The 23,820-nt window shown below is 42.8% G+C and overlaps 1 protein-coding gene across 2 annotated transcripts in view; it reads right to left on the bottom strand.

Moving 5' to 3' along the window:
- Positions 1–23,820, bottom strand: part of ASH1L (ASH1 like histone lysine methyltransferase) — a 156,225-nt gene that overhangs the window by 64,252 nt on the left and 68,153 nt on the right. For both annotated transcript variants that reach the window (XM_074938716.1, XM_074938717.1), the window contains one exon: positions 4,150–4,251. In XM_074938716.1, the coding sequence (XP_074794817.1) occupies positions 4,150–4,251 (102 nt within the window). The remainder of the gene's footprint in view (positions 1–4,149; positions 4,252–23,820) is intronic.

The following is a 23,820-nucleotide window of genomic DNA, read 5'->3' as shown; positions in this document are numbered from 1 at the left end:
TAAAGAAAAATTACTTGGACACCAAGGATGCCCTGGAAAGTAAGTTGGGTAGGACTCAGGATCACAAACGCTGGAGAAAAAGGACTGCTATTGTTGGGTTCAGAAACAAATTTTCCCCAGTGGGATCAATTCCTATACGAATAATAACATTCTCAGAAATTCTGTGAACACATAATTTAAACGCTGATCAAATGTTAAGCACTATTTCAAATCATTAGCTACACTGCTAATGAAACTGACTGTGCATTAAGGAAATGACCTGGAATACCTGGAGAAAGCAGCAAGATCATTTACACAGGAAACAAACTTAGCCCATTTTTTAAACAACATGAATGCTATTCTATGTGCTTTGCATCTTCATCTTTACACTGTTACTTGGAAGAGAGAGTTTCCAGATCAGCCATGCTGTTTATGCAGTATAAGAAGGGATTTGTTCCAAATGAACTATTTCCCAAAGATGCCCTGTTGGTTTTTACAGATAAGATTTATTAGAAGAAACTCTGCTCTCTATGGAATAAAAGGAATGCTCTTAGTCTTCTCATAAATATATTTCAGTTACACATTTGCATTTACAAAATGTTACAGTAATTATTGCCAATTATTGAGATTACATCTACTTAAACGGCTGGTAGGTAAGACAGTAGAGTGTCTTTTGGTGTAAGCATAACTTTTAAAGGAAAGACACCATGAAGCATTGCTGTCAACAAGGTTTGTATTTTCTGGCAGGAGGGAGATTGTCTGTTAGCTCAGTGGTTCTCAATGAGGGGTACATGTACCCTGGGGGTACACAGAGGTCTTCCAGAGGGTACATCAACTCATCTAGATATTTGCCAAGTTTTACAACAGGCTATATAAAAAGCACTAGCGAAGTCAGTACTACAATTTCATACGGAAAATGACTTGTTTATGATGCTCTATATACTATATCAGCAGTTCTCAAACTGTGGGTTGCGACCCCAAAGTGGGTTGTGAGTTCATTTTCATGGGGTTGCCAGGGCCGGTGTTAGACTAGCTGGGACCCAGGGCAGAAAGCCAAAGCCCGAGCCCCCCGGCCTGGGGCTGAAGCCGAAGCCCAAGTAACTTAGCCTTGCGGATCCTCCTGTGGTGTGGGGCCCCAGGCAAATGTCCTGCTTGCCAGCCCCAATGCTGGCCCTGAGAGTAGTAACAGACTCAATATTTTGAAAAACTTAATTGTTGCTGTTGCTTCACTGGCTCCCAGAATGACAAGTCTCACAAGAGAAAAACAGGCTCAAGTATCACACTGAAATATAAGTACGATATTTATAGTCCAATTGATTTTTTTTATAATTATATGGTAAAAATGAGAAAGTAAGCAATTTTTCAGTAACAGTGTGTTGTGACACTTTTGTATTTTTTATCTGATTTTGTAAGCAAGTCGTTTTTAAGTGAGGTGAATCTTGGGGTACGCAAGACAGATCAGATTCCTGAAAGGGGTACAGTAGTCTGGAATGATTGAGAGCCACTGCATTAGCTGACAGATAAGACACAAACAATTGGAGATAAATCTTTGTGTTCACCAGTCCAAGTCAAATACTCAGAAGACAAGAAAAAGAATATTAATGAAACTGCACACACTGCTGAGTTCTCAAAGTAACAAATCTACAAACACAAGTGACAATTTTCAGAGATAGAAGGCAACTTAAATGAGAAAGAACTGGCCATTCAACTTCTAAAATCTTCTTATGACCACATCACTTCTTAAAGGTGTTTGGAAAGAAATACAAGAACACGGGTTAGGTCACAGCTATTAGGGTCAACTGTGAACACTTAGAAAACTCAATAATCTCATTCTCACTGAAACAAGGGGAAGATTCACACTGTCTGCTTTCAATTTTAGATGCAATATTAAAAACAAATAAATCATCCTTAGCTCTGTTACAACTTTTTAGATAAAAAATGCTAAGGAAATGGAATGTCTCTGGGATTCCTTATAAGCACACCATCTGTTTAGTAAACTGAGCTATTGTAAACAGCTGCACTAACTGAAGATAATCAAACTACACAATACAACACATTTTCGGACGTGTCATTTGATGGTCTGTCCTTGAACTGGTGTTCCTGTTTTGAAACTAATCCAAAAAGGATCAGACAAAGTGTATGATCCCAATGACAGCTGCAGCACTGGTCATGCATGCCTAGAGCACTTGCTAACAAAGACGCTTTCTATGACAAAAACACTGAAATACACAATGTGCTCACGATCTACAAAGAATTTAAAGACAGAAATGGTCACACCAGAAGCCCTAGCAGCTTCATCTTTATGGCGATGATAAATTTGCAATTCAGTTTTCTACTTGCACTCTTCTTGCACAAGAGATATCCTGAATTTCCAGTGTCTTCCTGTACACAGACTTGTGCCAGTGGGTTAAATCAACTTTTTAATTGTCTCTTTAAAATGAACGTGTAAACAAGTCAAATGGAACATCTTTGCTCTGTATAGGAATATGCTAAAAAAAAAACTTTAAATTTCTCTGTTTAAATTAAGGATCTGAGCAATTTTGGCACCTTGTGGACCCTTGGAAATCATAAAAAATAACAACAATTTCTGCAACGACTGATGGCTGTGCCACCAATCCAATTTATGTTGTAACAGATGATGAATGCTGCCAATCAACTGCATATGGCCATACCACCAGTTTACATAAGTGCACTTGAATCCAATTTACACAGCAAACAACAGCCATACTACTAATCTAATTACATACTGACATAGTCTGTTTTTGGATTTTCAAGGTGCTCACCACCATATTATTTAACAATTATATTGTTAAATATTGTATATAGTCATTATGATAGACACTATACAAGCATACAATAAATGATAGTACACTACCCAAAGCACTTATTATGAAGCTTGGCAGAATTCTATTTTTATTTTTTTATAATTTCAATGGATAATATCAATGTTTATTTTTAAGCTTTTTTTAAAATTTTCATCTATTTAAATTTTCACAGTTGTGGGAAATTGTGGGGGAAATCAGATAATTATTATTTAATGACAGTAGACACTGAGATTCAAAGCCTTAAAGCTTTATAATCATTAATGATGAATTGTATATGATGACACTGACAAAGTAAATATCCTTAAATAAAAATCTCAAGTTCTCAAGAAGCATTTTTCTTACTTTGCCTATCTGTACATTTTGATTAATATCAATAGAAATATTTTTTTTGTTGGTTTGTGTGTACACACTCAAATTGACATTTACCAATAAAAATCTAATCCTCCCAAGCCTATTTATAATCTAAAACACAAGAAGTGACAAGTGGATGAGACAAACAAGCCAGGGTAACAGGGAGACAGGGTCACAAATCTGTACACAGTTCTTAGTCAAGGATGTGCACAGTTCTTAGTCATTCTGTAGCAATGATCACACCTTGCCATCTGCCAAGATGTTATCACGTTGCTGTTTTCTGTATGCATTATGCAGGCAGTGAGCTTTGAAGAAGGGGTGGTACTTTATAGATTTTCACTGTACACTTTTCCCACATAGGAGAGCGCATGAATGGTTGATCAGAGAAGAGGGTGACTGAGGCTGCATCATTGCTCATGATTTATTAAACTTTCCAGTGCCCCTTACTTCAATAAGTAGAATTATTCTTCATTGGTGTCTTCCAGGAGAAATGTTACTGAACTATTTTGTAGTCACCCCATTAGAGGGAAAGTATATATAAAGGTGAGAGAGAAGTGTCAAGTCTTTGTGTCATCCTTATGTCGGATAAAGGAAAATGCACTTTTTCTCTCTTCTTTCACTAATAATGGCCGATCTTGTTCTGCCCCTTTTTTTCCCCTTCATTTTTAATTTTTTTTTAAAAAGGAAATAGCCTCTGTACAGAGAACAGGTATGGCCAGTTCCAGACCCAAAGATGACAGTATCTCAGAGGAATGGCCCAACCAAAAGCAAGGGCTACAACAGAAACTGTTTTGCAACATTAACTCCTGCTTTAAGAAAGGGCATGGGACACAACTGAGAGCTTCTATTGGGGTGGGTGAGCCCAGCACCTGTGTGCTGAGGTACTAGTGCGGTTAGGTCTCCTCTTGAACTGCTGCCTTCCCTATCTATTGTAGTGCAGACCTCAGCATAGTATCTATCCAGACAACCTTGGTGAAGAGCAAATGTTACTTGCCTGTAGAAGATGTGCTCTCAGAAGTAGATCTCTTTCTGGAAGGACTGCAATTTGTGCTCTCCGTCTGTCTCTGGGAGGGCTTGTCCTGTGCTGGCAGAGTGCCTGAAAAGCAGAGAAGAGAAAACAAAAGCCCAAGAGAACTTAAATTAACTTAAAACTACAAATGCCAATGAAACACATTCCAGATGTCAAATGTTTATAGCAGGATAACAATTTTTACCAGAAATAACACTTGTTTGTATGGGGCACGCAAGTGGGGAAGGGCAGAGTTTCTCAGGTCCGATGGTTAGTAACAATCAAAAACACTACCCTCCTAGAAAGAGGGGGCTGTTTTACTTTTAAACTAACTTTTACTATATGTATTTCCGATTAAAGGCCTACTTTTAAGCTCATGGTTGTAAATCAGCAACAGTATACACACTCCCCCAACACCTCACTTTGCAGGAAAATAAACAAGACTAGAAGAATTCTTGCATCTCTGGGTACATACATTTTGCATTTTTAAAGTGAGTGGAGCTATCTGTATCTGCAAAGTTCAATGCTTTATATGCACAAGCACAAGAGAAGGCTAGGTAGAGGACCACATAGAAATTTGGCACTTAATCTCCAAAAATAATATGTAATAATAAGGTAAATCATATTACAATTCTAATGAACATAAATGAGCTGCCTGCATGAGATTGTGAAATATTTAACAGATTTTATCCATGTCTTAGCTGAATATTTCATGTCTTGGAGTAATGAGGGCCACAGACCCAGGACACTGGGTATTCTGCTCTATGCAGCCTTGGAGGCAGACCAACCCTGTCAATCAGAGGCAGGGCAGGTGTGGTTCCACCGCCGAGAAACCGCCAGTTGAGACATTTCCATAGCCTAGGAAAAATTAAGCACTCTATATCAGTAAGGAAAATGAGTCATTAAGACTAAACAGAACAAGGAATTCTGCAGAGCAAGGAATTCAATGAATAACAAACTTTGAGTGCCAAATAATAAGTCAGTATTTTTCCCCCTTAACAGCCCATTTAGTGTGGATTGAATCTGTGGACCTCATTATTCTAAGAAAGGTAGTTTTCAGGTAAGACATGGATATATTTTCCTTTTCTTATACGTAATGAGGTCCCCAGATCCATGACACTGGGATTTTATAGCAGTGTTCGCTCAGGAGGGAACTATATACAGATATGCACAGAGGTGAAAGGGAATAACCTTTTCCAAATAGTTACAAGGATGCTACAGTGAAGAGCATCATCTACTCAAGGCAGCATCAGATGATGACTGGATGTCCAACTTGTAGAATTTTAAAGGTGGCATGAATAGATGAATAGGTGGCTGGTTTACAGATTTTCTTGTATGGGGCATATGGTCTTTCTGCCCATGAAGTTGCCTTGGCTCTGAGGCAGTGAACTCTGATATTGGAAAATGCAATTAGGCTTTTTGACTTGTATGCCTCTGAGATACAATATCTCAGCCACCTGGAAGGGAGGATTTTGAAGCCTTCTTTCCCTCTAAACAGTGGATAAAAAGCATTAAAAAAGTGTTTGTCATTCTGACCTGTGCTCTGTAGTGAATATATACATTGAGACCTCTGGACATCCAAAGTATGCCACAATTTCTCTTTGGAGTGTGACAGAACTTGACAGAAAGAGGGAAGAACAATTTCCTGTGCTCTAGGGAGCTTGGAGTTAGTCTTGATTATGAAGACAGGGTCGGTTCTGAGTATCACTTTAGCCTTATAGAACATGCAGTAATGAAGTTCCAGGAAAAGAGCTCCTAACTCAAACACCCTGCAAACAGACATAATTCTCATGAAACAAAGCCATTTTAATGGTTAGAAAGTAATAAGATACCTTCACGAGTGGTTCAAATGGAGGCCCTATGACAACATTCAGAACCAGGTATGATTCCATAAAATAACTTTATGCACATCAGGAGGATGCAGAGGAGATTATGCTCTCATAAGAAAAATGCTGGATAACTGGGTATGATGAAAATTCAACAGTTATCTACCGCACAGGGGATGCTAGACAAAGTAGCACCTTGATCTTTGTGTTTGAACTGTCAGGTCTAACCTGAGTCTATTCTGAAGATATGCGAGAATCTGTGGTACCAATACAGGTGAGAGGGGGTAAGGAGGGGTCAGACCCTTGACCTGGGACTAATGGTTAAAGCTCAACCATGCCCTTGAATACACTGAGTAGATTTATTTCTGGAAGCTAAAATAGTGGATATTATCTCTCTGAGTTACCTCTGACTTAAGAGGTTCTGTCCAAAAACCAGACAGCTAGTCTCAGACTGTCTGGATTTTGATTGGCCCGTGTAATATCATATCTCTTCTAGATGGAAGGCAGAAGAGTGATCTTTATACCCTGTGAAGGGGATCAAAGACCCAAGGCCTCCTTGGCCAGAACAGGGATAACAGAATTACCAGTTCTGCTTCACTCCTGATCTTCTGTAGAATTCTGAGGACATAAAAAGGGAGGGAAGGCATGTAAGAGTCCCTTTTGGCCATAGTTACAACAAAGCCTTTGTTGCCTTGGGTCTGTGATCCCACCAGTAAGGGCTTGTCTACACTTACATTTTATAGCACTCTAACTTCCTGGATCGGGGTGTGAAAAATCACCCCCCCGAGCGCAGCAAGTCTGAACGCTTTAAAGCGCTAGTGTGGACAGGCTCCGAGCGCTGGAAGCTGCGCTCGTGGAGGTGGATTACCGGGAGCGCTGGGAGAACTCTCTCCCAGCACTTGCGCACGACCACACTTGCACTTCAAAGCGCTGCCGCGGGAGCACTCCCATGGCAGCGCTTTGAAGTTTCTAGTGTAGCCATGCCCTAAGAGAATAACTCTGAAACCATGCAATTCAGGTGGGAGGCAAACAGATCTATTGCTGAGAGAGTAACATTGTATACCAGGAGATGAAACACCTCTAAGGTGTAGTTTTCATTCTGGATGTTCTAGCTTTTGCTTCTTGAGCCAGTTGGCTGTAGCATTCAATTTGCCCTGGATAAGAAAAAAGTGAATTGACTGCAGATTCTCCTTTGCCCAAGTCATCAGGAGGTGAGTTTCTCTTTGAAGGACAGTAGACCTTGTTCCCTTAATCTGCTGTTGTATGATAGGGCTGAGCTGTTGTTTATCCTGATCAGCACTTGAGGTAAGTCCAGAGATGGGAGCAGAGCCTTGAGACCATACTGGATTGCCCTGAGCTCTCCTCAGTTTATGGTATGCTTGTGCTATTGTTTGGACTAGATTCTTTGTACAATCTTTGTCCCTTCATGAACAACCTGGGAATTCTCCTGGCGTGATATACCTTAGCTGAGCAGTGGATAAGAGACAGTTGAGGGAGCGATAAAATGAAGTTCTGTAGTGGCCTCATGTGAGCACTGATGCACTAAGAATATCCATATGGGAGACCACTAATCCCAGAAGAGACAGAAACATATGAATGGATACTCTCCCCTTGAGAAGTTGACCATTTTAATAAGATGTGTCTGCTTCTCATTTGTTTCCTGCAATTTGTAGAGGACAGTTACTGTTCCCACTGAGACTGTGAATATGCTGAGACTGCAAACTGACTCTCACAAAACCATGGCTCTGCAGCCCTTATTGTTTTGACAGTACAGTCCATACTGACTGACTGAGGCTCAGAAAAGGAGGTCACCCAGAAAGGGGGAGACTGGAACCTTCCTTTCTGACGGCTGATATTAACACTAGCAGCATTTGTGTAGACACTTGCAGTGCTGTGGTCAAACCAAATGGCAAGGGCTTGTACTGGTAATGTTGTGCTCCAAGAGCAAAGGTGAAGCAGCACCTGTGAGACTGACAAATTGAGTTTCTCGGACGTTTTACAGATGTCATGCAGCCCCCTCTGTGGATGGCAGTTAGTGTGGATTTTAAGGTCTCCATCTTGAATTTATTTATTTTTTAATCTGTTGAGATACCTGACGTTGAGAACTGCTCTGTAGTCTTCTGATTTTTTTTAAACGAGAAACAATATGGAATAAGGCCTTTTTTCTCCTGAAGAAGTGGAGACAGGTTCAATTGCTCCCATTTGCAGGAGATGTAGGATGGCTGTCTGTATGCCCTGACTACTCCTCAACCAAAACCTCCTAGGCTGTGCAAATGTTTTAATTGGTTGACAGAGAACATACTTGCCATACTGTCTACCCATGTTAGCTCTGCAGGGCACACAGGGTGTGTCTACACTGCAAAATCATCAGCAGCAAGTCTCAGAGCCCAGGTCAGCTGACTTGGGCTTGCATAATGAGGCTAAAACCAGCACTGTAGACATTCCCACTTGGGCTGGGGCTCTAAAACCGACAAGTGGGGTGGACCTCAGAGCTTTAGCTCCAGACTAAGTTGGAACATCTACACATTGTTATTTGTAGCCCGGTAGTGCAAGCCCCAGGAGCCCAAGTCAGTTGACCCGGCCTCTGAGACACACTACCACAGAGTTTTTTCTTTTTTTTTTTGCAGTGTAGACGTACCCTTAGGGAAGGGGTGGGCAAACTTTTTGGCCTGAGGGCCACATCTAGGTATGGAAATTGTATGACGGTCATGAATGCTCACGAAATTGGGGTTGGGGTGCAGGACGGAGGAAGGGCTCTGTCTGGGGGTGCAGGCTCTGGGGTGGGGCCAGAAATGAGGAATTCAGGGTGCGGGAGGGGTCTCTGGGCTGGAGGTGCAGGCTCTGGGGTGGGGCTGGGGCTGGGGATGAGGGATTTGGGGTGTAGGAGGGTACTCCAGGCTGGGACCAATGGGTTCGGAGGGTGGGAGCGGGATCAGGGCTGGGACAGGGGGTTGGGGCATGGGGGGGGGGTGAGGGCTCTGGGGTGTGGCCAGAAATGAGTTCAGGGTGCGGGAGGGGGCTCCAGGCTGGGGCAGGAGTGTGTGTGTGGGGGTGAGAGCTCCGGCTGTGGGTGCAGGTTCTGGGGTGGGGCTGGGGATGAGGGGTGTGGGGTGCAGGAGAGTGCTCCAGGCTGGGATCGAGGGGTTTGGAGGGCAGGAAGGGGATCAGGGCTGGGGCAGAGGATTGGGGCGCAGGAGGGACTCAGGGATGCAGGCTCCGGGCTGCACATACCTCAAGCAGCTCCCGGAACCAGTGGCATGTCCCCACTCCAGCTCCTACCCAGAAGTGCGGCCAGGGGGCTCTGCGCGCTTCCCTGTCTGCAGGCACCGCCCCTACAGCTCCCATTGGCTGCAGCTCCCGGCCAATGAGAGCTGCGGGGGTGGCGCTTGGGGCGGGGGTAGTATGCAGAGCCCCCAGGCTGACCTTAAACATAGGAGCCAGAAGGGGGGCATGCTGCTGCTTCCAGGAGTTGCGCGAAGCGGCTCCCGACCCTGCTCCCCAGCTGGAGAGCGGGAGCGGGGCAAGCCCCACACCCCACTCCCCAGCAGGAGCTCAAGGGCAGATTAAATCGGCTGGTGGGCCGGATGTCACCTGCGGGCCGTAGTTTGCCTACCCCTGCCTTGGGGTGTTAGATAACAGTTCTCTTTTGTTTATATATTTATTCTTGTTGGCCAGATGCCCTTGATAGTGTTTATGCCTGAAGGAGGCGGGCATTATGCCTGCCTGGACCTGGCTGCCTACAAAGGGCCTGTATAGTGAGGAGGCCACTCTTTCAGGTAAAAAATTTTCCCAGTTAGAAATGACGAGTACTTCACCACCAGGGGAAAAGGCACATATATCTTTGGTAGTGACACCAGGATAAATTTTGACTGGTGCATTCTGAGAAACCTTCTGGCTTCACAGAATGAAGTCCAGGGGACATGTGGGATAGAAGAAATAGTGGGAAAAGAGCAATAACTAAGACATTAGGACCTGGTGATCCACAGCAACAGCTGAAAATGACAATCCAATATTTAAGACATGGCAACCTGCAGTGGCAGCTGAAGACAACAGCCCAATGCTTTTCCAGTTTTTAGATCTGACAAGAAATCCCTATTCCACTATTACACATTCACTGGGTGCATGACCAGAGATACATAGCTATAGCCTGTCTAAGGCATCTGCAGAGATAATTGTAGTTCACAATACACTTTCCCTGAAAGTCTATTCTTTGTGTCAGGTTTCAGAGTAGCAGCCGTGTTAGTCTGTATGCGCAAAAAGAAAAGGAGTACTTGTGGCACCTTAGAGACTAACAAATTTATTTGAACATACGCTTTTGTGAGCTACAGCTCACTTCATCGGATGCATTCAGTGGAAAATACAGTGGGGAGATTTATATACATAGAGCACATGAAACAATCATACACACTGTAATGAGAGTGATCAGGTAAGGTGAGCTATTACCAGCAGGAGAGCGGGGGGGGGGGGAATGTTTTGTAGTGATAATCAAGGTGGGCCATTTCCAGCAGTTGACAAGAACATCTGAGGAACGGGGGGGGAGGGGGGGGGGAAGAGATAAACATGGGGAAATAGCGCCACTGATTTGAAGGTATACATTGTCCCCAAATGTTACAGACCTAAAAGTTGCAATTCTTCAACAAAAAAACTTCAAAAACAGACTCCAACGAGAGACTGCTGAATGGGAATTAATTTGCAAACTGGAAACAATTAACTTAGGCTTGAATAAAGACTGGGAGTGGATGGGTCATTACACAAAGTAAAACTATTTCCCCATGCTTATTCCCCCCCCTCCCCCTACTGTTCCTCAGACGTTCTTGTCAACTGCTGGAAATGGCCCACCTTGATTATCACTACAAAAGATCCCCCCCCCCCCCCCCCCCCGGTAATAGCTCACCTTACCTGATCACTCTCATTACAGTGTGTATGGTAACACCCATTGTTTCATGTTCTCTATGTATATAAATCTCCCCACTGTATTTTCCACTGAATGCATCCGATGAAGTGAGCTCTAGCTCACGAAAGCTTATGCTCAAATAAATTTGTTAGTCTCTAAGGTGCCACAAGTACACCTATTCTTTGTGTGTGGGGTTCCCCCGCAGGATTTTATTAACTGATAATTAGCTATGATCTGGTGTGTTAGCTTTCTTCCCCTAAGCAGGGAGAATTTCCTTTTTGGGGTTGTGTGTATGAATGCCCAGAGGAAACAGAATATGTGTATGGCTTGGTCTTTTTTGCATTGATTTGCCATGCTGCACTTTATGAAGGAGAGCAGGGGATCTAAATGCTGGTGGATTATCCTGGGCTGCACTCCATGAAGGTGAGCAAGAGAACTAGGTACAGAAGAATATCTGCCCTGTCACAGTCCATGAAGTTGAACAGGAGAACAAGGCGTTGAGGATTTTTGCCCTGCTGCCCTCCATGACGGTGACCAATGGAACCAGACACTGAGGATTATCTGCCCTGCTGCACTCCATGAAAATGAGCAAGGGAGCAAGGTGCTGAGGGTTATCAGGCTGTCTGCACTACGCAGACTTATGCAGTTTGAGGGAAACAGACTACACCTTGTGCCTCTAGAGGGCCTCCTAGAGGAATCCCCTAAATCAGATTTTTCAGTAGATGAAGAGAATTAGGGGCTCTTGTGTGCGTGTGTGTATGCACTTTATATTAGGGTGTCTAGAGGGGTCTGAACATCTGTGAGACCTCTTTCTTACGACTCCCCTTGATCATCCTCCTCCACAGGAGGGAGAGAAATTTCAAACTGATGGTTCCCTGGAAGATAGCAGGACCTTGTGGTTATTCTTTTGAGTGGCTTTCTTGCCCTGAGAAACAGTTTTGTGCTGGACTGGGTCCAGAAGGCAACCTCCCAGGTCCCAGGCTTTGTTTAAGGGAGATTCCTGGATGTGGCCTGGAGACAGGTTAAGCCCACAGGGGTGGCCACCCCAAAGACACCAGGCTTCAACCCTGGACATTCAAAGGGAGTCCTTGACCCATTTGCTGCACTAGAAGACAGCATTGGGCTGACATTGCTGTCAGGGTGTAATCCACCCTGAGCCACTGCAGGGTTGGGCAGTGGGCATGCTATAGAATGGAGGAAGGAGCTGGGTCCAAGGGCCTCTTACCAGGCTCTGCTTGCTCCGTCTCTGGATCCTTGACAGTACAGTAGTTCCCTGCCGCTGTAGCGGCATGGGGGTGGGACTGGGCAGTTGCTTCAAGGTCAACACACAGGGCTGTGAATGTGGGCTCCAGTGGTTGAGAGGAAGCTTCCCTTGCCTTTTGATACTGTGGTTCCACATGGGGAGCAGCTGCCAGTACTTCTTGCTGATCCCAAGACTGCCTGCTGCTGTCATCTGTGCCAGGCCTGGGGGATTTTGCTGTTGCTGAGGTGCTGCCACTGCTTCCTGGGAGCTCTCCTGCTCAGAGGAGGAGGATGCTGGGAACCCTACCCCTGTCTGAGCACCTGAGATAGATCTGGGTCTTCAAAGAACAGGCACAGATCTCCATGCAGGCATTTAATCAGCAGAGAAAGTTCAGGAAACATCTGGTTCTCCCCTCTCAGCCTTCTCTGCCATGCTGCACTCGGTGTAGGTGAGCAGGGAGCATGGAAGGTTCCAGCAAATGAGGAGAAAGGGAATCCTCTCTGCCAATAAAAGCAAACCCCTATAGGCCTGGAGATCTTAAGCTCTTTTCCTCTTTCCTCTTCTTCTTTACATATGCTCTTCAACAGGAGGCGTTGGTCTTCCTGACTGTACCTGGAAAGGCAGATGAAATCTGGAGGGTTTCTCAGAGATGGAGCGTCCAACGCTGCACAGAATAGAGTACGCAAAGCCATAGATCTGTGGACCTTATTACAAATAAGAATTACTCCAGGCAATTAAATATAGAGTGACATCCTGGTCCTACTGAAGTCAATGAGAGTTTTGCCATTGACTCAAATGTGGCCAAGATTTCACCCACACACTGTTTACATTACTAGATTTGTAATAATATAGAAGATGGAGATTAATCTTATGTTGCCATGATAAAGCCAATATGCCAGTTATGAATGGTGGCTGTGCGATCTTCAAGTAGTACTGAGAGATTGTGGATATGTCTACACTGCAACTGGGAGGTGTGACTGAATCACATGTAGACATACCTGAGCTAGCTAGAGTATGTATCCAAATTTATGGGTAGACAGGGCTAGCCTTTGTAACTGCCTGTCCTGCCATGATTTCACTGCTATTGTTATTCAAGCTAGCTTCGATCAGTATCTACATGTGCTGCAATGACACCTCTTGATTTCAGTGTAGATATATACCCTAAGAGGCAAGCTAGCTCTGCAGGACAGGGACAGTCTTCTTGTCGTGTATCTGACAGAACTACATGAGTGGGGCTCCTAAGCACTATTACATTAAAAATAAATAATAAAAATAATAATATAATGTAAATCTATAGTTGGTGGTGAAAGGCTAAAGATTTTTTTTGTCAAAGTACTCAAGCATGCTGTTTACCATGAATCTTCTTAAATACTTTCTCAGTCATTGTATTCAGTGAGCAATAATTACTAAATTATAACTGTAAAAAAGTAAAGTTGCATTAAGAAACTACTGTCAAAGACTTAATAAAAAAGTGCCCATATACTTGTAAGAAGAGTGTTGCAACTTTTATGTAAAATTGGCTTACATATGTCTCATCTAAAGAAACTTCCTTAAGCAAATGGCAGAAATATATTTGGAGGCATGGGTTTCAACCATAAACTGAGAACAGGTTCTTACATCCAAAAAGATTTACAAACACAGGAATAAATCCATCTACATGTAACATGCAGATATGGTCAGCCACAGCTTAGAAGAATCAAGACCAAATAAAAATAAATCCATCTTTTCTGTTGGCTCCTTAGTGCTCTCCAGACAGAACCTAAGAATCTGAATCACATAAATGGTAGCCAAATTCTTTCACTTGCAGACTTCAGGTAAGGACAAAAGAGAAATTTCTCAATTAAAAGAGGGCAAACTGACACAGGTTCCAAGGAGAGATAACTGGATATAACCTCAAAAAGAAAAGGAGTACTTGTGGCACCTTAGAGACTAACAAATTTATTTGAGCATAAGCTTTTGTGAGCTACACGAGTACTCCTTTTCTTTTTGCGGATAAAGACTAACACGGCTGCTACTCTGAAACCTGGATATAACCTGACAGCTAACCCAATATACATTGTATAAGAAATATGAGAGGAAATGGTTCTAAATAATTTTTTTTAAAAATTCTCGCTGTGGACTTTTTCTGCCTGTGTTCTGAGACATTATCTCGTAAGTGAGAGTGGGTCCTCCTCTAGATGACCAAATTCGCAATAAGCAGCCGAGCAATCAGGATCATGAAGAGTTTTGGAAGCCTCTGCTTGTCTCCTCCCACTATGCTGCTACAGCAGGTTAGAAATTTTCATAGATAGGAAATCTTCCAAGACTTGGAAATGCACAACCCAATCCATTTGAATATAATACCGCTGGAGACTTGCAAGCCCGTTCTTAGGATTCTGCTACCATAAAAAGAGGAGTTCAGGTTTTCTCTCTGTCTTAATCTTGTACTCACACAAACTGAAGGCTTCATATATGCCAAGGGAAAACCTGCACATTTCTATAACGTTCTTGGGGTTAGGACAGAAAATAGGGAGGAAATTTCTTGGCCAGTGTGCAAGGGACAGATCACCTTTGGGAGGAAGGACAGCACAGTTCTGAGACTAGGAATAGATAAGAGCAGATAAAGCCTGTGAGCCATATTTTCAAAAGTGTTCAGAATTCAGCAGATTCCATTGGAAAAAAAGGTAGCTAACTGGGAACTGAGTTCTTTTGGAAACCTGACTGCTCATTTAGGTGCCCTAAATGAGAACTATTAGGTACTGAGCTCTTTTGAAAATCTGTCCCTGTGATCCTCCGCTTGCACTCTGGTCAGACTTGACAGCTAGTAGAAGAGGTCAGGAGCTTTAATGAACTTGGATTAGGTGCTATAAGAATTTGCTAGCCATAGGCTTGAAGCAGGAGAGAGAAACTGATTTAGAATGAGGTTATGACACTATGGGGAAGGTATGATAACCATGGGCAGGGGTTGAATTTGACACCACAGAGAGATCTACTTTGGGATAGTGACCCAATGTGGACTACTTTTCCTTGGGAAATTTGTGCAGCCCAAATACATTGTGAGTGACCAGATCTATATGTTCCTACATTAGAGAAACTATAGAGTCTACTTACTCCAGAATGGACAGGGAGAGAGTAATCCTCCACCTGTTCTTCCAGGTTAATAGTACTCTTTGAGCGTCAGACAAAGGGAATGACTGCTGGAGACAACTGCAACTATAGATACAAAATGATGGGGTCTAAATTAGCTATTACCACTCAAGAAAGAAATCTTGGCGTCATCACGGATAGTTCTCTGAAAACATCTGCTCAATGTGCAGTGACAGCCAAAAAAAACTAACTGAATGTTAGGAACCATTAGGAAAGGGATAGATAAGAAGACAGAAAATACCATAATTGCCACTATCAATATCCACGGTATGACCACACCTCAAATACTACCTGCAGTTCTGGTGACCTCATCTCAAAATAGATATATTAGAATTGGAAAAGGTGAAGATCGGGCAACAAAAATTATCAGAGGTATTATCAGAACAGCTTCCATATGGAACATGTGTGTGTTTTATACACCAGACTATGGCTTACAGACCTCAAACTTAACTAGGCATGATAGAAAAAGCAGATTCTCCTTTAGATGAATAGATAGTAAAAGTACTTTTGGATGCAGTTTTCTTCCAGGAACAGATTAATCATAAAAGTGTCTTAATCAGATTAGAGTATGTTTAACAAACTACAAAGACTGTGAACACATGGTTTATTTTTAACAAAGGGAGTTTTCTAAATAACATTATGCGTTAAAATAATATCCAGAAAAGAGATAAATTCAGAACTTTTAAAAAAGAGGGATAAGAGCAATACAATAGCTGTGACCAGATTGTTCAATTTAGGAAACTAACAAATCAAATGCACAGCTGGATGTCACTTGTGGACAACTCAATTTCTTAAGGAATTAGGGAGGACACTAGGAGAAACTGTGTTGATGAAAAGGTGCTAGGCCTGGTCTCAGGCCCACTGTGAAACCCAGTTAGACTTGTACTCATGCATCCTCTGGCCTGACCTACCTTATTGGCACCTCACTCGTCTGACAAATCCAGACGCCAAAGCAAACAGCAGGGGGTCAACTGTCAAAAGCAGAAGCTGGCAGCACGAAGAAGATGACAAGGAGACCAGAATTTGCTCTTTGTAAAGAGGCAGGCCAGCAGGTGTGTGCAAGCAGGGAGAGAGTATGAACCTTTCTGCCCCTTGAGAGGGGCATGTTTGTCTTCCAACTGTCATCAGGGTGGGAGGTAGACTGGGACAGATTAGAAGAAAACCTTATTTTAGAGAGGTGAAAACAAAATGGGGAAATAAAGAGGGGATGGAGCTTGTGGTAAAGGAGATTGGGGGCCCTCATTAGAAATATACTCTTCCTCAATATCTCAGGCCAGAGTTCTAAGGATGAGTATATTCTTCTGGATCCTAAAGTTTCAGTGAGGTATCAGGTAGACAACAGATGGGCTGTTCGCTCTTCTATGATGCAAAGTAACCCTACAGAAGCTCTCTACAAGGAACACTAGAAGACTATGTACATCTTTCTGGAAGTTAGCCCAAAGCACAATCATCTGGCTTACTTACATAACTTTATTGCAATGCATTCCCAGCTGTTAGGAACTGATGCGCAAGTGGTATCGCTAACGGTATGTCTACACTGCAGTTAGACACCCCCATGCCAGCTGACTCAGACTCACAGGGCTCAGGCTAGGGGAAGTTTAACTGTGGAGCAGGCTTGGGCTGCAGCCTGAGCTCTGGGACCCTCCCACTTTGCAGGGTCCTAGAGCCTGATCTTAGCTTGAACCTGAACATCTACACCACAATTAAATAGCCCCTTAGCCCAGGTCAGCTGTGGGTTTCTAACTGCAGTGTACACATACCCTGAAATCATAGAATCATAGAATATCAGGGTTGGAAGGGACCCCAGAAGGTCATCTAGTCCAACCCCCTGCTCGAAGCAGGACCCCCTGCTCGAAATGAGAACATGGGGGCCTTGAATAATTAGGGCATGTCTACACTGCAATGTAAGCCCATGGTTTGAACTCAGGCTCAAGCCCAGCCCCCCTTCTCTCTATATGCAAATCATGCTAACCCAGGACTTGGACCCAGAGTACCAGGATCCCACAGGAGCTGAAGGTCCAAGACTGAGTCAAGCCAGGATCCAGAGTTCAATTCCTATTGCTTAGTAGTGTAGACTTATGCTCTGGGAGTCCAGCAAAAGTATCCCCAAATCCCACTTCCTTTGTCCTGTGGACAGTCATGTTTGGTGGACAGTCAAGTTTTCCCGCATTGCACCATAAACAAAGAAATAGAATGGCCCCATTTTGGAAAGGTGCTAGGAAGTTTGGGATATGAGTGGTTGGACTCGGGCCCGCATAAATCAGTGTAGACACTGAGTCCCCAGTTGGGACGTAGGGTTCAACAACTCCTAATCTGAGGTTACAAATTAGTATAGACACTCAAATCCTAGATTAACAAACCCAAGATCTGCTAACTTGACTTTTACTAACCCGAAGGTTTATTCTGCAGTGTAGACATACCCTTAGGGTATGGCATACCCCACAAAGGGTCCGAGAGCCCAGGCTCCAGCCAGAGTGTTTACACTGCAATTTTACAGCCCAGTAGCCCAAGTCCCACAAGCCCGAATCAGATAACATGGGCCAGCTGTGGGTGTTTGACTGCAGTGGAGACACAGCCTTACTGTCCAAGCCATACTCTAGTCTTGTCATTTAAAGGTGAACTGCAAAGGACTGGTGATTTTTGAGTTAGTATGGATTTATGTGCTGAATGTTTCTGCTAACCACAGAAAGAAAGCAGTGTGTAACGAAAAGCTTTAACTTACCTTTTGAAAACTTCTTTTTATCCTCTGTGAAATCCTGACACTTCCTGGTTTACTAGTTGTCCCAGAATGCATGTATCTGTGATGCCACTGATACTAGATATCCTATAAGACTTACGGTATCAGTAACATCCCAGAATGATGAAAACACCTGTTTAATAGCTTCAAAGGGTGGACACAAACCTTGTGTGATTGATGAAAAGACTATTCCAGTAGGAATTACACCATATGGAGTGGACAGTCTAAAATACAATATTGTGGTTGGCCCCTAATGACCATTTACTACAATTTTAGAAGGCATTCCCTGCTATTATTCTCACTTCCTACCAGTCATTTTAACTGCTCTGATTCAATCTTCTCTCCACTGTGGCACATAATTTACATCTGCTTTAATAAAATGAACTCCCTTTACTGTACCAGAGGTTTTCTTTTCCTTCCACCTTATTGTCTCTAAAGTGTACTGTATACAAATCTGAGTTTTTTATGAATACTTGGTGTTTCAGAATCATACTCCTGTGATGGTAAAAAAGGCAAAAGCAACATGAAACTGACACTGATCTTTTCATAAAACTCTGATTATGGAGCTTGTTCCTAGATGCAGTTCTTAAGGCCTTTGCTGTCTCACACTGCTGATATGCAGCACTAGAAGCTTCTTGTGAATGAGCTGAATGCTGAGCTAAAAGCTGGTTCAACAATAAAAACAGCTGGTTCCAATTGTGGGAAATACACTTACTGAAAGCAATACATTTAATCTGACTCACCAATTATATGCACTACAAGACAGAGGGTGATTCAGAGCCTGCACCAGCAGGTTTTAACCTAAAATGTCTCTACTTTTCCTCTAATTAGACTGTTTCTCATAAAACCCAAGTCAGATCATTCACCATAATGGAATTCCTCAGGAAATTCCCAGAACTGCACTAACTACCACAACTAGTTTTCTACTCCTCATATTTAAACTTAACCCCTTGATGACTTAGCATTTTGGAGCTTTCTTCATAAATAGCAGGAAGAGCTACATAAGGTTAGTTCTTATGTAACTAAAATATTTTTAATAATCTGAAATATAGAGCTAGGAAAGTCACAATTATTATTATTATTACACATGAATACACTACCAATCATCATGGTATCTGGCATTTTACATGGGTTAAATTGGATCACTGAATCATAACACAAACACGTGCTTCAAACAACTAATATAATTTACTCAGATATTCTTTTTAAACTAACACAGAGACTAACAGCTAATCCTAATATAATTCCTGAAAGACAGCAACCCAGTGAGCTAAAATATAAATATAAATATAAGATAAAAATATCCCCTATCATTGGCATGAAACACACACAATCATATTTCTATTGCCCTTTCTTTAAAAATTACTTTCCACGACTTCAGAAGCAATGATGAGACACATCTTTGCAACGAGCTTTGACTTTTGATAGCCTAAGACTCCATTTGCTACCTTTTTCATTTTTTTTTTAAATTACCACAGTTTTGTTCCTTGCTGGAGGCAGAAAAGGAGCACTTCTATACTGCATAGCACAGTATTCAAAAGACAAGAATCAACAATATTAAAGTTGCCTGTGCAACCTTAACTCTGCCCTCCATATATATGTATTACAATGTAGTCTCTTATTATAGGGATCACATATTACTTTTTCAACATATTATATATGCAAGTAAGCAAGACTCCTTAAATGCACTCTCTCTTTCACTAATTGTGCAGAAGCGTGCACCACTGCATAGAAACTTTCTTTATCCTAACATTCCAAGCTTCTGAGCAGCTTCAAACAGCCACCATTTTAAAAATTTCAGCCTCCCAAACAAATGACTAGTTTTTTTCCTTCCAAATGTGGAATCCCGCCTCCACCCTCCCAAGTCCCATAATGGACAATATTCAGTCCTGAAGTTGTGACGGGTATAAGAGCTAATATTTTTGTCCCAGCAGAGCTAGAAATGAGAGCTTTATATCACTGGAAAGATGAAAATCTTCCCTTTCCAAAAAGAACAGGAGTACTTGTGGCACCTTAGAGACTAACAAATATATTTGAGCATAAGCTTTCGTGAGCATCCGATGAAGTGAGCTGATGCGCAAATAAATTTGTTAGTCTCTAAGGTGCCACAAGTACTCCTGTTCTTTTTGCGAATACAGACTAACACGGCTGCTACTCTGAAACCTTCCCTTTCCAGTGGCACACACAGCACTTTTATAGCTGTAGAAGGGCAAGATATACCAGATTTTGAAGTTATGATATTTTTATGTATAGAAAAGCTATAAAGTCATTAAAATAAGTTTATATAGTTTTTCACTTCCAGGGAGACTATATCATTTTACTCATAACTAAGGCAACTGTCTTTTACAGGAGGAGGTATAAAAGAAATAGTTCCATTGACAATTTAAAAAACCTTAATGTCACTATCCCAACATGTGTTCTATATATACTTGTGTAGTAAATATTTAACTAAGTTATGATTAATCACTACTCTATTCCTTTACATGCTGTACCTGTTGATGCCTTTCTTCATATGAAAGCCAACTTTCTATTCCTGAAATACATGAGAAATCTAATTTGCCACTTCCTGCCCATAGGCAATATTTCAGGCTGACTATATGCTACTTGGGCCTAACTGCATTCTCCATGACTCCTTCAAGAGGGAATCTCTTCTAGTACATCAGTTCATAATGGCGCTGCAAGGGCCCAATTACTTACACTATTCATAATGGCCTTTGCTGGTACATCTAAAGCTGTGATGTTCATTTCATTTTCAGGCAGCTGATTAGCGATGGTTGTAGCTTTAAGTGGATCCTGGATTCTAGAGAGACCAATCAAATGGATCCTTTGTTTAATTAGTTTTCCATTTTTACCTTAGAGACAGAAGTTTAGAACACACTGGAGCTCTTGGCAGCTTGTGATGTTTACAAGCAGCTTCAAAAGAATGTCTGTCTGTTTGAATAGTTTCTTGTTGGAAAACTTGAAAGGTTGCTCTAGCTAATATAACAGTCTCTGTTTTCTATCCAGTACCGGAAAACAAGGTGCTTTCTATCCCAGCACCTGAAGATGAGACATATCTTGTTTTTGTGCTTCTACATTTTCTCCAGATTACAGATAATAAGGAGTTTAGCTTGAGGCAATCTTCTTTACAAGTTAAATTTACAGACATGTGGTCAACAAACACATCGTGACCACTGCTCTACCATCTAAAGTGGTACATCCAATCTGTTTATGTGGGTGCATCTACATCACCCATCACCGCACCTACATCAACTCACCAACCTATTAAAATTATTTGAGGGGGTCAACAAATATGGGGACAAGAGTGATCTATTCAACACAGTGTACTTGGACTTTCATAAAGTCTTTGACAAGGTCCTACACCAAAGGCTCTTAAGCAAAGTAGGCAGTCATGGGGTGAGAGGAAAGGTCCTCTCATGGACCAGTAACTGGTTAAAAGACAGGAAACAAATGTTAAGAATAAATGGTCAGTTTTCCATAGCGGAGAAAGGTAAATATCGAGGTCCCCCAAGGCTCTGTACTGGGACCTGTGCTCTTTAACATATTCATAAATAATCTGGAAAAAGGGGTAAAAAGTGAGGTGGCAAAGTTGGCAGACAATACTAAATTACTCAAAATAATTAAAAGTCTAAAGCTGACTCTCAAAACTGGATGACTGGACAACAAAATGGCAGAAGAAATTCAATGTTAATAAATGCCAAGTAATGGACATTTGAAAAAATAATCCCAACTATACATACAAAATGATGGGGTTTAAATTAGCAGTTACCACTTAAGAGAGATTTTGGAGTCATTGTGGATAGTTCTCTGAAAACATCTTCTCAATGTGCAGTGGCAGTCAAAAATGCTAACAATGTTAGGAACCATTAGAAAAGAGACAGATAATAAGACAGAAAATATCACCTGTAGGCAAAAACTTTTCACAAAGTGATCACTCCATATCTGATCTTTCAATATTCACCCTCAAAGTAAGCCTGCACAACACCACCTTCAAAACCTAACTCTGGGAACTTAAGTTCATAATGCTGCTGGACACTAAAAACCATGGACTTAATGGGGACCCTGGTTTCATGGCTCATTACAATTATCTGTAACACACACCTGCCTGGTATCCCTTAATGGCTCACTTCAAGTCTCTTTTGCATAACAATCTAACCCTTATTGCCCACTCACCATCTCAAGTGACCTCCTACAATGTGTTACCACTTATGCTTAACCATCTGTCTCAACTTGTGTTTAGCTCAGACATTCTGATTTTTCCCCCCAAACCTGAAGAACTCTGTGTAGTTTGAAAATTTTTATCTTCCACCAACAAAAGTTGGTCCAAAAAAAGATATCACCTTACCTACCTTTTGTGAGCTACAGCTCACTTCATCGGATGCTGTAGCTCACGAAAGCTTATGCTCAAATAAATTTGTTAGTCTCTAAGGTGCCACAAGTACTCCTTTTCTTTTTGCGAATACAGACTAACACGGCTGCTACTCTGAAACCTTACCTACCTTGTGTCTCTCATATCCTGGAACCAACACGGCTACACCACCATTGTAAACAGGTTTGAAAATTGTAGAGTGTACGTATATTCTGAACTGTAATTCAGTAAAAATGCCATCACGGGATTCTCTGTTTATTGTCTCATGTTAGCTTTCACTTCAACTTTGCTCAAGTTATAAGTAAAAAGATAGTTAGATAACTTATCAGTTATCAGAGTAACAGCCGTATTAGTCTGTATTCGCAAAAAGAAAAGGAGTACTTGTGGCACCTTAGCGACTAACCAATTTATTTGAGCATAAGCTTTCATGAGCTACAGCTCACTTTATCGGATGCATACTGTGGAAAGTGTAGAAGATCTTTTATACACACAAAGCATGAAAAAATACCTCCCCCCACCCCACTCTCCTGCTGGCAATAGCTTATCTAAAGTGATCACTCTCCTTACAATGTGTATGATAATCAAGTTGGGCCATTTCCAGCACAAATCCAGGTTATGCAAACCAACCTGAAATATTAATATTAAGATGTATTCTTCCTGGTTCATGCATCACCATCATTATTACTGTTGTTATTTTGCAATAGCATCTAGAGCAGGGGCGGGCAAACTTTTTGGCCTGAGGGCTACATTGGGTTTCCAAAATTGTATGGAGGGCTGGTTAGGGGAGGCTGTGTCTCCCCAAACAGCCAGGCGTGGCCCAGTCCCCGCCTCCTATCTGACCCCCCACCCCCGGCTTCTCGCCCCCTGACAGCTCTCCCGGGACTCCTGCCCCATACAACCCCCCCCGTTCCCTGTCCCCTGACGGCCCCCCACTGGGACTCCTGCCCCATTCACCACCCCCTGCTCCCTGTCCCTTGACCACCCCCGGACTCCCCACCCCTGACTGCCCCCCACCACCCCATCCAACCCCCCATCTCATTCCTGACTGCCCCCCTGGGACCCCTGCCCCATCCAGCCCCCCTGTTCTCCATCCTCTGACCGCTCCGACCCCTATCCATACCCCCGCCCCCTGACCACCACCCTGAACTCCCCTGCTCCCTATCCAATCCCCCCTACCCCCACCCCCTGCCCCCTTACCTGGAGATACTTACCTGCCTGGAGCACCGATGGCTGGCGGCACTACAGCCGCACCGCCCTGAGCACGGGTCAGGCCACAGCTCTGCAACTGTGCTGCCCGGCCGCCCAGAGCATTGTGCCAGTGGCACCCTGAGGCTGCAGGGAAGGGGGAACAGCGGGGGAGGGACTGGGGACTAGCCTCCCAGGCCAGGAGCTCAGGGGCCAGGCAGGAGGGTCCTGCGGGCCGGATGTGGCCCACGGGCTGTAGTTTGCCCACCTCTGGTC

Source organism: Natator depressus, chromosome 24 (assembly GCF_965152275.1).
Source record: "Natator depressus isolate rNatDep1 chromosome 24, rNatDep2.hap1, whole genome shotgun sequence".
In the NCBI taxonomy this organism is placed as follows: Eukaryota; Metazoa; Chordata; order Testudines; family Cheloniidae; genus Natator; species Natator depressus.
This window is presented reverse-complemented; position numbering and strand designations above follow the sequence as displayed.